The sequence below is a fragment of the Equus przewalskii genome, chromosome 10 (assembly GCF_037783145.1).
Source record: "Equus przewalskii isolate Varuska chromosome 10, EquPr2, whole genome shotgun sequence".
In the NCBI taxonomy this organism is placed as follows: Eukaryota; Metazoa; Chordata; class Mammalia; order Perissodactyla; family Equidae; genus Equus; species Equus przewalskii.
In genome coordinates this window covers 21,492,451-21,506,922 of record NC_091840.1, presented here as the reverse complement: position 1 = coordinate 21,506,922, position 14,472 = coordinate 21,492,451, and the positions used below count along the sequence as shown (strand labels likewise).

General features: G+C 43.0%; 2 protein-coding genes across 2 annotated transcripts; both read right to left on the bottom strand.

Annotated features, from left to right (window-relative positions):
* Positions 1–2,658: 2,658 nt before the first annotated feature.
* On the bottom strand, positions 2,659–3,776 carry LOC103542106 (keratin-associated protein 4-1). The gene has a single exon (XM_008509042.2). The coding sequence runs from the start codon at positions 3,703–3,705 to the stop codon at positions 3,166–3,168; it is 540 nt and encodes a 179-aa protein (XP_008507264.2). The 5' UTR covers positions 3,706–3,776; the 3' UTR covers positions 2,659–3,165.
* A 6,873-nt stretch (positions 3,777–10,649) lies between these two features.
* LOC103542110 (keratin-associated protein 9-1-like) lies at positions 10,650–11,817 on the bottom strand. Its single transcript, XM_008509045.2, has one exon. The coding sequence runs from the start codon at positions 11,752–11,754 to the stop codon at positions 11,140–11,142; it is 615 nt and encodes a 204-aa protein (XP_008507267.2). The 5' UTR covers positions 11,755–11,817; the 3' UTR covers positions 10,650–11,139.
* Between the last annotated feature and the right edge of the window lie 2,655 nt (positions 11,818–14,472).

Genomic DNA, 14,472 nt, shown 5'->3' with positions numbered 1-14,472 from the left:
TAAAAAACTAAACATGAAACTACCGTATGACCCAGAAATTGCACTCCTATTTTCATAGCAAGAAATGAAGACTTTTGTTGAGACAATTACCTGTTCACAAATGTTGTTAGCAATTTTATTTATGAGAGCCACAGAATGGGAACAACCCAGATGTCCTTCAGAGGGTTGGTGGGGTCCAGGGCAGGCTGCCCCCAAATATCCCACAACGGCATATTAATTATTTTGAATTAAAGTTTCTCGTTTAGACTTAAAGTTTTGATCTTCCTCTCTCTGTTCCCCCTGAAAGCAAGAGATAAATCCCTCGTGTGAAAGATACTGTCCCCCACCAGCAGACAGAGACATATTTATCAAGGGAGCTGAGGACTTCAGGACCAAGAGGCCAGTGTAAACGAACCTTGTTATCTTTACTAATTTATTACCTCAAACCCAAACTCCACTTAAATTCCTCACTAATTATACACCCTAAACCTAAGTTTCTTTGTCTTGTCAAATCTTCACAAATTTATTATCTCTTTATGTACAAAGATACATACACTGCCTGTTTTGTTCACTCTCTGAGGATCATTTTTTAATGATCTCCCATACATACTTATTAAATTGGTTTTTCTCCTGTTAATCTGATCCTATGTCAAGTTTATTATTAGTCCAGGCATAAGAACTCAGGAAGGGTAGAGGGAGGAATTTCCCCTCCCTGACAGGGTGAATGCTTAAACAAACTGCGGTACATTCATACTATGGAATATTTCTCAGCATTTAAGGAGAATGAACTATTTTTATACTCAAAAACCTGGATGACTCAAGAGAAAATTATGTTGAGTGAAAAATGATGACGCCAAAATGTTACATACTGTATGTTTCCATTACATGAAATTCTTGAAATGGCAAAAGTATAGAAATGGAGAACAGATCAGAAGCTGCTAGGGGTGAAGGAGGAGGTGGGAGGGGGAGGGAAATGGTTGTGACTATCAAAGAATGACACAGAGATCTTTGCGGTGATGGAAATGTTCTGGATCTTGATTGATGCAATTGGCATATGCAGTAATAGTATTAAAATAACAATAAAACAGAAGATTTTCTCTGGGGGAGGTGATATTTTTATTTGTTATAAAACAGAGATAAAACAACAAAACCACAAATGTGCTGAGTTTGCTTTACCAGATTTCTCAGTCCTTGTTCTTGAAACAGGCATGTGTGCACATTCTCACATGCGTTACCAGGAGAGGAATGCTGCAAGGAGAATCTTAACGAGAGCAGTGACTGTTTTAAGATAAATGACTAGCAATAAATAACTGATTCTAAATGTATGATTTTATTTATGCCATATTTTTCTAATGATATCTGGAAGTGATGTTTAATTTTTGAATGTTTTTTCCTTTCCAATTAAACTTTGGTTAGAACTAATATCCTCAACTCTTGGGCCTATTGATATTTTTAGGTTATGAAATGGAAGTTCCCTTAAAGACCCAGGAAGTAGTGATTAATCTGTATTTCCAAAAGGAAAGGTAGTTGCTGAAGAACAGAGCTGAGACAGTCAGATGGCCGCCTTAGCATCATATTGCCTTGGGGGAGACCATGAGTCTGAAGCCCCCCATCGTGGTAAGAGGCCGATGGAAACACTGCAACTTGAGCTGAGTGGAGCCAGAGCGGAGAAGATGTTTGACAACGTGCTTTGCCCAACTTACACGAATTCTGACAGTTATCAGTATAATTGCCTTACCACAACAACCAAGCCCATCAAAATTAGAAATTGGCCAGTATTTCTAGCCTCAGCTTCCTCCTGTCCTCCCCACAAGCTGCATGGCTCACTAATCACCCTCAGTGGCTTTTACAGCATCTGTGCTTCAGCTTGAAATGTGGGGCATTGCTGCTCACTGCACTCTTACCCATAACTTATCATCCTTCGTAATTATGATCATTGCTGAAAAGAATACGATTTCCTCAGTTTAGAATGTCTATAATGTTTTCGTGGTCCCTTTCTTCTAATAATTGTTTTATTCTATTAATTCATTTATTTTGCCCTGACTCAAGTGTCTTCTTTTCATGTGGAGGTGGATTCAGACAGGACAAGTGAAGCAATGTGGCTGCAGGAGACATTTGGTTTGCTGACCTGAGTGTGACCAAGTCTCCTGAGGTTCCAGAGACCTGTGGTATGTAAGAATATTCCAAGAGTGCAGGCTCAGGGCACAGCTTTCAAGTGCAACCTAAGTCCTCTCCCTGATGACCTCATCCTTGCCCCTCTCTCAGCTCCTTCCTCAGCTCCTCCCCAGACCGTCCTGGGGCGGGGGGGTGGGTGGGGGGGGGGTTTGACTTGTCCACGTGGGCCCCCCCACAACCCCATAGCCTCCTCATTTGCTTATGGCCTTTTTAGTACAGTGTCATGAACATGAAGGAGGTTGGGGAGGGCCAGCGAGATTTCCTCTCGGCCACATTAGGTCAATGGAAACTGATTTCTTGACTTATCTCCCTCTTGTCATCACAAGAATGTAAATACTTTCCAGTCTCCCCTTCCTCCTCTTTATCTCATGGGTTTGTGACCCGCACTTGTTCCCTAAATTTACTGGCTTAACTCATTTTATTTATAACTATTATTCCTTCTATATGACCATTTTCCAAGACAGGGGATACATGGTTTTATTGACTGGAGAAGAAAACTATTGCTTGTTAAGTAAGGTGGGTTATTTTATTTTAAAACAATCTGAAATCCTTTGTAGAATACCAATATTAGGTAATATTTGAAAAGTCAGTTTTCTTTCCTGGACACAGAAACCCATGCTTCTCTTCATCTTGAGAGAAGGAATCCTAGAAAAAAAACTGGCCATCAACTCTCAGAAATAATTGAAGAAGGATACAAGAATGTATGGTATCAATATAATATTATTATTGAGAAATAGTTAACATGTAATTGTGAAGGTCAAGGCAAGCATAGCTGCAGAGGCTCAGGGGTTCAGTCCAACTGCATCATGCAGCTGAGGGCTGAGCGCAGGGAAGAGACTGAGGGAGACAGGAGTGGTACTGAGTGTAGACGGGCGCCCTTTCTTCAGTGGCTTAGTGGTATCACAGGATGACAAGGTTGGTGGTCATTTAAAACATGGAAAAGTTAACATGAACGACACTTTCATGCTGAGGTGATGGCGGCTTGCTCATGGTTGCTAGTCAGATATGAATTCAACAAGAGGATGCACCGCAGCGGGAGCGACAGCAAGTTGTGCGGCAGCAGATGGTCTGGCAGCGGACTGGGTGGTAGCAGCTGGACACACCACAGCTGGGGCGGCAGGTGGTCTGGCAGCAGACTGGGCGCAGGCAGCTGGACACTCCACAGCTGGGGCGGCAGGTGGTCTGGCAGCAGACTGGGCGCAGGCAGCTGGACACTCCACAGCTGGGGCGGCAGGTGGTCTGGCAGCAGACTGGGCGCAGGCAGCTGGACACTCCACAGCTGGGGCGGCAGGTGGTCTGGCAGCAGACTGGGCGCAGGCAGCTGGACACTCCACAGCTGGGGCGGCAGGTGGTCTGGCAGCAGACTGGGCGCAGGCAGCTGGACACTCCACAGCTGGGGCGGCAGGTGGTCTGGCAGCAGACTGGGCGCAGGCAGCTGGACACTCCACAGCTGGGGCGGCAGCAGGTGGTCTGGCAGCAGCTGGGGCGGCAACAGGTCTCCAGGCCACAGCCCTGGTCAGAGCAGACAGAGCCACAACAGGAGCTGACCATGGTGTCAGAGGGTGGAGGTTCTGGCTGGGTTTCCAGGAGAGTGAGTTTCCCAAATGTGGGAGACTCCTTATCCCATGTCCACTTTTATACCCAGCTGAGGGGCTGCTGTCACCAGGTTGAGGGCTATTTCTTTGTTATTGTTTATCTTAATAGATAGGCAATTAGCAAATTAGTTAACTGTAGGGAATCTATATAAAGTTGGATAGAATGCATTTTTTCCTTCCTCTGAGGTAGGGTGCTTCCAATCCAGTCATTCCTCCTGAGTCACTCTTGTCTTCTTCCTTCTGTGTATCATCTAATTTCAAGGAGTCCTCAGCTTCCTCACTAGTTTGGTTGTCATGTGACACATCATTTGGAACTCAACACTCTAGGTATTGTCTTTAATGTTTTTTTCTCACACCAGCCCTCAACTGGGACAGTGTGTCTGTTTTCTAAAGACTCTTGAGAAACACAAGGCGTGAGCACACCAGAACACTTGGAAGAATTTTTCTTGAAACATTTGAAGTGAAGAGTCAATAGCAATAAAGGTAAAGACTGAAAAATTGTACAACAGAAACATTTAAATGCCTACCTGGTTTTTTAAGCCTCAAACAAAACCGAAAAGCTTAAGAGCCAACTGGGAATAAATAATAAATATCTTAACTAATATAAGAGAAAAGAGCTGATTTCCTGAATGCATGAATATCTCTTATAACTCAGTAAGAAAAAAGGCCAACAACCAAATAGTCATTTCACTGAAAAAGAAACACAAATGGCTTTTAAGCTATTGAAATATGTTCTGTCTCACTTACAATTTAAAACTTTTTATTTGACCAGTTTATCCAATTATCAAATCGTCTATAGAACACCTACTGTGTGCCAGGTCCTGCCCTATGCTTTGGAGATACAACAGTGAATAGTTTAGAATGACAAATATAAAATTTTTACTTTGAAAGTTTTAACAAGTTGCTGAGGTTCTATGGAAGCAGACATTCTCATACACAGATGGCAGGGGTCTAAATTGGACCAATTTCTTTATAGCCTAATTTAACAGTTTTTATAAGATTTTTAAATGTGCATTACCTTTGATTGAGCAATTTCACTTCTGGAAATGTATTCAACAGGTACACTTATCCATGTGCTCCGGGACATAAATTCAAGATGTTCTTTGCAGCATTCTTTGTAAGAGAAAAGTCAGACTGAATTGTATTGTGGTCATGGAGGAGAATGTCCTTGACATAGGAGAAAAGGTGTTTAGCAGTGATGGAGCATCATTTCGTCCTGAAATGAACGCTCTCTTCACTACTCTCACAAGTTCTCTAACTTTAGAATTATTTCCATAAAAAAAATTAAGTACACTTTTAAGGAAAAACAGGCCATCCGTATCCAATACAGACACCATCTTGCCTTCTAGTCTGAATTATTCAGGAAGGAGAGAAATAGGAAAGGAAGGAAAGCCACAAGAACATGTTTGTTTCTGCTGTTTTCCAGTTATTGAGTCTAATTTCACCGCATTTTGGTAAGAGAAAAAGACTTATGTTATTTCTGGTATTAAGATTTTCTTTGTAGCCTGTGTGTTTTGTGAATCTTCTGGGTGTATATGAAAATTATGGAAACAATTTGTTAAACATAAGAGAGCATATAAATATCAATTAAACCTAAATTGACAATGGTCCTACTCAAATCCTCTATATCCTTCTTTATTTTCTCTTTCTAATGACCATGTTGAAATGGTTTGTTAAAGTCTCTCCTGCTACAACTGTGGTTTTATCATTTTTCCTTGCATTCATAATAGTATTTTGCACTTAGTTCCAATGTAGCTCAAAGTGCTTATGACAACCGGAAAGTTAATATAATGAAGACATGATTAACACATCAACGAGAGGTCACTATTCCAGTCAAGACAAGTCCAGGCACTGTAGGCTTAGGATTCCAATCTAATTGGGCCCCAGTTCTATGGTGATTTTTTTGTGTAGAGATGGTTGCTCCTCTGTCTGAAGGCAAAGAGACAGCTAGGAGAGTCCCCTGCTCCTGAAAGTGAGTATCATGCTTTTTGGTACTTTGTATATAACAATTATCTTTGTAAGAACATGAATACTCTGCTTTCATCTGATCCTCTCCTTCACTTTGTCTTGTCTTGTGTGTCTGTGAGCTGTAAACCTTCCCCTGAATTTTCACATGACACAATTTCCAGTAATCAATCCTTACATATTACCCTCTTCCAATAAAATGATTCCTCTTTCTCACCAATATTATCAATATACTCTATCTGACATCTATCTTCCTATTAAATCCAAGATTTCACTGTCGGTTACCTGAGGGATGGGAACCAGGTCTCCATCAACTTATGTGCTTCTCAGAGCCCAATAGCACAAGGACCTTGCTAGGTGATCCATAATTCAATTATAGGAAAGAGGGCGTTCTTGTTTTCTCTCAGTTAACTTGATGGCAGCCATGGGGGGCAATCTGATTTGAGACAAAACTAATTATTTGGCATTTGTTCTGATGTAGGCTTTGATCCTACACAAAATCAGTTTTCTTTGTTTGCATGACGGAAACACAAACTTATCTCCAGTTCATAATCAACACTAAAAAATAATTAAGGGCCACAAATGTTTCAGATACAAAGAGAGTAAGTAATTGTCAAGACATAGTTATTTTATGACAAATCCATTGGGAAGGCCAAGCCATGCACAGCAATCATAGGAATTGGAACCTGTGCCCACAAAGTAGTGTAGACATTTGGCCATCTGACTGAACGCCAAGGTAATAGCCATAGAACTTGGTGTTTTTGTGTGGTATTTAGTTTAAATTGTTGCTTTTTAAGCAGTTGTATTTAGTTTAAATTGTTGCTTTTTAAGCGGTTGCTGGGCGTCATGACTGATGGGATGAATAAGCAGTGACACATCGGAGCAAGGCCGGTTGACGTGGACAAAGGAAGTGAGAACAAGGCTGATGCTGGACTCACGGTGGTTGACTCAGGGCTGGGGGTGAGGAATGAAGTTCACCAACAAGGGGATCTGCCGCAGATTGGAGGGTGGCAGCAGCTGTGACAGCTGGAGGTGTTCGGCCACAGACTGGATGGCAGCAGCTGGAACTGTAGCAGAAGGGGTGGCAGCAGCTAGAAATGCGGCAGCTAGCGCAGCAGCAGGGGGACGCACAACAGCTGAGGCGGCATCAGGTCTTCCTGCAGCACGTGGTCTGGCAGCAGCTGGGCGGCAGCAGGTTTCCTGGCAGAGGCCTTGGCCACTGCCCTGCTCAGAGCAGAGGGAGCTACAACGAGAGCTGGCCATGGTGTGAGGGGGTGGAGGTCCCGGGTGGGTTTCCAGGAGAGTGAGATTCTTAAATCCTTCTCTCTAATCCTGTTTATGCCCTGCTGAGGAGCTGTCGTTACCATGTCTTGGATTATTTTCTTGCTATTTATCATGTTTAAAGAGAAATTATCAGACATTCTGATTGTGGCAGAACTCTGATGCAGAGTTAGCCTTTAGTATTGACCATGGTGCCAAGCCCAGAGCTGCGGATCCGGCTGCTGCCACCCTTGCTGCCTCCCTGGCTACTGTCAGACCACCTGCTGCCAGCCCAGCTGCTGCTGCAGCCCTTGCTGTGTGCCCAGCTACTGCCAGCCTTCCTGCTGCTAATCCACTTGCTGCAGACCCACCATCCACTAGAGACATATTTCCTAGACCATTTTGCCAAAGTTACTCTTCCTAGGAGAAACTTGCTCCCTAAGCTCTGCTGAGAAACAACATGCTGCCACTGAGCTTGGTTGTCATCCTTTTCTACAAGGCTTATGAGTCTACCGAGAGGATGCAGTCTACTTCACTTTGATTTTCTTCTTCTTCATTTCCTTCTGATCATTGCAGCAAATGCTCGTCAGCTCCATCTGAATTTGACACGGATTCACAGTCTCAGGCTCAGCAAAATGATCATCACCTTTTGCGTCTATGGCAGTTAAACAGATTCTTATGACTGCATATTTAACTCTCCACAATGATTGGTATTGATCGTCTTTTTAGATATACCCATTAAATTTAGTAACTTCTGCCAGGTGACTCGACTCTTCACAATCACTCGAATTGTCTTCCCACTTGTTCTTTTCTAAGGAAATCTGTGTTCTCCTATCGTATGTGTTTTATTTGTCTGTTTGTTTATAGTACTTCCTTTATGAAGCCTTGCTTTCAAGTTTCATTTTTTATTTATTATCTCATTCGAGTCTCACAATGACCCCACAAGTTAGGTAGAGCAAAGATTAGCATTCCATTATCATTCTCATTTTAATGATCAAAAAATGGTTTGCCATACAACTGGTAACTGACAGAAGCAGGTCGTATGCACCAGTCTTTTGGTTCCAGGTTGAGGGCACTTTATACACTTCTTTTGCAAGTAGAGGTAACATTGGTTATTGGGCACAGAGAAAGTGTGCATTTTGAGTTGCTTCTCTGATGATGGAAATAATTATATCTTTCATATACAGAAGCCTTTTCTGCCTACAAAGCTCTTCTCAAATATTCTTCCCAACTTTATGACCAATAGTGACTGCCTTTAAGAGTTTTAGTCAACAAAGGGAGCCCTTATACCTTCTCTGGGTTCTAGTCCACCACTGGTGCAATTTGTCACCAACAAGCAATGTGAGGGTCATTGGTATTCCTGGCCCTACCCTTGCCTGGAGGAACCTGTTCTTTGGTGTCATGGATTTGGCATCCTGTTATCATTTCGTTCAGCGCAACAGAAACTTGAGTTAAGAATCACCCTTGCAAAGCTCACAACCTCAGGCCATGCTTTCTGGGCTACCAAACTTTGAGGCAATTTGGTCTCCTGATCTGGACATTGTTAAAGGAAGATAAATTTGTAGAGTCCTGAGAATTGAAGTTAACCATGCAATAAGCCTGTAACCTTTGATCCAATCATAATCTTTAGGCCAAAAAAGGAAAGAACAATTTCCCAAATTCTATGAGATAAAGACACATAAGCTAAAGGAAATCAAAATCAGAACTTTGAGGAAAAAGAAAAGAAAAAGAGAAGGAAGGATGCATGATTCAAAGTCAAGATGGGCATTCGGTTGGTTCCCAAATGGAGGGAACCTGGATCTTCAGATGAAAAACTGAATAGTAAAGGGAATAGTGAAGGCACCCAGCAGTACAAGGGCTATTACAGCTCTAGGAGAAAAATAAGAAGTTTTGATAACAGCCATCTTCTTAAGAGATATTAAGGTGCTTTGGGTTACTTAACACACTAGATGTGACAGAGAGTGTGATCTTCCCAGAGGATACGTCTGGAATTCTTTGCTGAATTACTAAACTTTCCAACATGGGGAATGGATGGGAAGAATTACCATTTGAATCGTGCATTCTTCCTTCTTCTTTTCTTCTTCCTAATTTCTTCTCTTTTTCCTGAAAATTCTGATTTGATTTCCTTTAGCTTACGTGTCTTTATCTCACAGAATTTCCTCAATTATCTGGGATTTGCCTCTTTTGTTTACACCTGTATCCCTGACTTAACTTAAATGATACCTCAAATTTACAAGTTAAACCGCCAGACCAAGGTACTCACAAGAAGCTATAATACATCCAGAGTTTAGTGCTGATCTAAATGACTAAAGGAGAAGTGATTTCATTACAACTACACTTGATTCCTGCAGAAACCTAATGGAATATGGTATATTATCATGGAATATCTTAAACTTTATCAATTGATAGCCCCACAAGCAGCTGTCATGACCCATACAGAACTTTTACAACGGGTTAGCAACTTCTGGTCTGAAAAGGCAGAGGAAAGCGGAAATACTCCCCGCAAAAAGAACTGGGAGCAGGACACATGGTTATATATTTGGTTTGGAAGAAAAGTGGACTGAGGAAATGATGTTCATGGGCTATTGGCAAGTGGTGGAAAAGTTGGTTGATTGGTCTGAGACCTGAAAGCAGCAAGATGGAAAGGTTAGAGGCACAGAGATTGGGAGAAGAATCATGTAGATAGAACTAAGTGTGTGGACAGAATGTGTTCCCTCTCTGTGTCCCAAATCAATGATGCCCAGAGGGTATCCACCAGTTACAAGGCACTGGACAACTAGGAGTTTGGGCAACTCATCCTGTCTCCCTCCTCAGGCGCTGTAGTACTTGCACAATAGCCCACGAGCAAAGCAGCCCTGGTGGCAGGGATAGAGGTTTTGCATGGAACCACCACGGTTGCCTCTGCTGGATGTGCAGTTAGTCAGTAGCAGAGACAGATGTTGAGCCCTTAATATGATAACATCCCTCATTAAAACTCACCACATCACACTGAAGCAAGTTGGGGCGGTGAGCACAATACAGAGTCTATGTTTTGCAGGGAATTACTTAATTCCTTTTTGCTCTAAAAACTTACTCGGGAGAAGGAAGCTCTACGAGAATTTGATTTACATGATACCAAAGAACAAGTCCCGATAAATGAGCCTTTCTCTCGTGAGGACACAATGGATGCTCAAAATTATCTGATGCAGACGAATTGCATGAGGGGTTGATCAGAGCCTGAGACAAAGGAAGTTTCTCTGCATTCATGAGAGCCCTTAAACGCAGCCATTGCTCCTCTGCCTGAAACTCAGCTGCTGCTCACTGAGATGTGGGACACTGATTTGGGAAGAACTTTGTAAACACAAAAGTTATCTGCATATATGAAAGACTACTTCTTCCACCGTTAAAGAAGAAACCCAAGAGCACATCTTGCTGGTGCTCAGTCCTACTTTCATCTCTACTTGTCTTGATATGTAAATGTAAGTGCCGTTGAGCAGAAGCAGAAGACCTAGTCTTTCTCTGAGTACGTCCATTTTCAGCTACGTAATGTTACACAGTGAAATTTTCTCATCTGAAAAATGGAGACTGTAACTTGAGGGACGCTGTTATGAGGCTCAGAATGGATAAAGCATATGATATGCACTATGTATATAGGTCCTTATGTCAGGAATGCTGTACAATGAAACAAAACACAAGTGAGGGTGAATAAAGGTACAGGATTTATTATGAAATATAGGTAAGACCCCCTCCATCTAGAGAGACCGAAGTGATCACGAAAAGAAGAAAGCAGGGTACAAGAGCCATGAGTACATTGAAAAGAAAAACATGATTCTGAAGATTATTCAACAATTGCAGAAATCCATGTGAAAGTTGTGGGGATTTGTTTTTCTAAGTTGCTTAGAGGAAGAGGGTAAAGATTCTGACTTCAGGTCAAAGCAGATCATGACTCCGGATGGAGGATGCAAGGATCTGGCACATGGTCCACAGACACCAGGAGGAGGAGAACAGGGGGAAGTCCTCTGCACTCCATCAAGCTTGTTCACAAGCTTTTCAACAGTCAGATGAGTAACAGAAATTTAGTGATAGCATGCTGGCTTTCAGCAACCTTGGGCAGTAAATGTGTCCTAGGAATGGCAAGGCCATAAAAAGATTGGTTTGTGCAGACGGTGGTTCTTTGGTGGGGTGATCAGCAGCAGGAAGGCTGGCAGCAGCTGGATCCGCAGCTCTGGGCTTGGCAACAAGGCAGGCAGACGCAGGTGGGGTGGTAGCAGGTTCTCCGGCAGTACACGGGTCCAGAGCAAGCTGGCTGGCAGCAGATGGTCTGACAGCAAGTTGAGGGGCAGCAAGGCTGGCAGCAGCTGGACTGACTGCAGGTTTGTCCACAGCAGCTGGACTCAGAGCAGGTGGGCTGGCAGAAGGGAGCGCTGCAGCAGGAAGGGCGGCAGCAGCTGGTCACACAGGTTGGTTGGTAGCAGGTGGTCTTGCAGCAGGTGACTTGACAGCGAGTTTGGGGGCAGCAAGGCTGGCAGCAGCTGGACCCACTGCAGATTTGACCACCGCAGCTGGGCTCAGAGCAGGTGGGCTGGCAGAAGGGAGCGCTGCAGCAGGAAGGGCGGCAGCTGGTCACACAAGCTGGTTGGTAGCAGGTGGTCCTGCAGCAGGTGACTTGACAGCGAGTTTGGGGGCAGCAGGGCTGGCAGCAGCTGGACTCACAACAGCTGGACCCACTGCAGGTGGGCTGGCAGCAGGTGGTCCTGCAGCAGGTAGGCTGGCAGCAAGGGGAGCAGCAGGAGTGGGTCATGGTGTCAGGGGTGGAGGGTGGGCTCCTGTTCAGAGGTGAGTTTTCAAGAATCTGATGACTCCTTCTGTTCTGGGGCTTTTATACACTGAACCCCCCAAATTTGGACCAATGAGCAGGACTTTGCTTGTTGTTGTTTACGTTGTCTTCCAGAGTCACTGGGGGAGTTGTCATGGAGGAAGTTGTTCCCTAAATGTCATGAATCTTTAGAAATTAAGTGTTGAATCTGTTTCCTAATTGAAAATAACTCATATAAATCTTTTTCAGATCCAAGGAAGGCAGTCACATCATCAGCATCGTTCCTGCTTCCATCACAATCTGATCATGTGATATATTTCCTGCTGACCTGGGGAAGTCAGAGCTGTTGTCCCTCCCCAGCTTTGTCCCTTTGGTGTATGCAGATTGGGAAGTGTCCCTGGGGAGGGGCATGATGCTGATATGTTCACAGTGAGGAACTGAATCCGTGCTGAGTCTGTTTACCCACAAATCCTGAATCAAGACAACCACAGGCATCTCTCTCTGTAGCACCCTACCCATGTGTGTATCCCAGTGCTATCAAAGACACTTGGGTGGAGGATGTTGGCACAATCTCTTCCATATGGCAAAGCAGGACCAAAGCAGGTGGGTTGAAGCAGAGGCAGTTCCCTGGGACTAAGGAAGCATCAGTCAGTTTTGGTCCCGGGTGACTAGTTGTCCTGATATGCCCAGGACAGAGGATTTTTCCCTGGAATTGAGTCTTTCAGCAACATAACTGGGGCAATTATAGATGAGTTTTGGCTTTTTTTTTTTGACCTTTATATAAATGAAAAAATATAGAATTATCTTTTCTTTACCGTATGATTGTGAGAGTCAACAATGCAATTATTTGTAGTGTATTCATTGTTTTTGCTGTATAATCTTCCCCTAAATGAATATGACACAATTTATTTGTTGCTGTCCTCTTGGTAAACATGTAGATCTTTTTGAATTATTAAAAATAGTGCTTCTTTGAATGTTTTCGTACAAGTTGTTTGGTAAGCACATATAAACATTTCTTTGGATATACCCCTAGAAGTAGATTATTCATAGCATTGCTTGGTCAAAAAGCTTATTCTATTCACTGTGGAGGTCTTGCCCATCTTTCACTAGATTTCTTTCTAGATAATTTAATGTTTATGCTATTGTGTATGTTATCATTTAAGTTTTTAATTTTTAACTGTTTGTGACATACGGAAAAACAATTCATTTATGTATGTTTATCTTGTGACCAAACTCCCTTATTATTTTTAAAATTTTATACATAGATTTTTTTTTTTTTTGGTTGTTGAGGAAGATTGGCGCTGAGCTAACATCGGTGCCAATCTTCCTCTATTTTGTATGTGGGATGCTACCACAGCATGACCTGACGAGCAGTGTGTAGGTCTGCACCCAAGACCTGAATCCATGAACCCTGGGCCACCGAAGCAGAGCGCACAAACTTCATTGCTACGCCACCAGGCTGGCTCCGAGAGATTTTTTTTGGAAATTTTGCTAGCACAGTGACAGCAACTACAGATGATGATAGCTTCATTCATTTCATGGCAGTCTTTTTATCTTGTAAATTTTTTCTTTCCCTAGTGTAAGTGAGCATAAGTGAGGCCATCTTGTTAGGCTAACTGGCCCCAGCCCCTCCTCTGTGTGACTACTCGCTGCTCTGCACGTACTCTAAAAGATTCACATGCGCTCCTGATTTATGGCCTCTGCTTACATATATACTCCCTGGTACCTTGATAAATTAAAACTTTGTTCTATGAGTTTCTCTCCACAAACAGGCTGACCACAGGTGGGAGACACACCTACAAGGCATCCATCACAGCTGACAGAAGAATGGAACAATGTGACGCCTGTCATGCCTGGAGACCAACATCACTGGACCCCCTCCTTACTGCCCATTTTCCCTATATAACTGTCTCAAGATTCTGTAATCCGTGAAGATGGTTTTTTTGAGACATTAGTCTGCCATCTTCCCAACTATGCCGGCTAATTGAATCAAAACCTCCTTTCTTGATCTCTAACTTGTCATAATTAATTGGCTCAGATTGTAGCCAGCAGAACGAGCCCAACGCTCAGCATCACTAGTCTGCTGGGGGGCCTACAGTGCCATGATGAAGTGGGCGTCTTTGTGTATTCTCTATAGAGCAGAGACAATTCTCAATATTTCACAATTAAATAGGAAGCTTTCTGACTTTTCTATAGATTCTTCCAATCAGAGTAACTGGGCTTTTTCCATTCCTTATTAGCTAAGATATTCTACATTGGAAATGTGTTGAAATTTATAAAATGCTTTTTCTTTACCTATTGAGACGATCTTATGATGATTCTCATGTTTTTTTGGCGGATGTGATTTAAAAAACATTTGTTGATGTTCAAAGTTTAAACCAACCTTGTGTTTCTGAAAACAATTCAACGTGGTTATGATCATAGGTTTAGGGCACTGGATTTGATTTGCTTATATTGCGTTTAGGATACATGCTCTCACTGCGTCCCACAAATTTGTCCCCCTATTCTTACTCAGCTTCCTCCACCTTCTTTAAATAAGTCAGCCCTCAATGGGGCAAGATCCGCCTCCCCACTTTCTGTGACCCAGTTTGACCCTGCTGTGGCTCCTTGTAGTGGAATTTCTGAGGCACTTTCATGCCCCACGAGACTAACCAGCAGAGCTGCTGCAGAGCACGGCTGGAGGAACAACAGTCCTCTTTTAAA

Bases quoted from the DNA above. Each gene is read 5' to 3' on its own strand.
- LOC103542106 (XM_008509042.2), bottom strand. From the start codon at position 3,705: ATGGTCAGCTCCTGTTGTGGCTCTGTCTGCTCTGACCAGGGCTGTGGC.
- LOC103542110 (XM_008509045.2), bottom strand. From the start codon at position 11,754: ATGACCCACTCCTGCTGCTCCCCTTGCTGCCAGCCTACCTGCTGCAGG.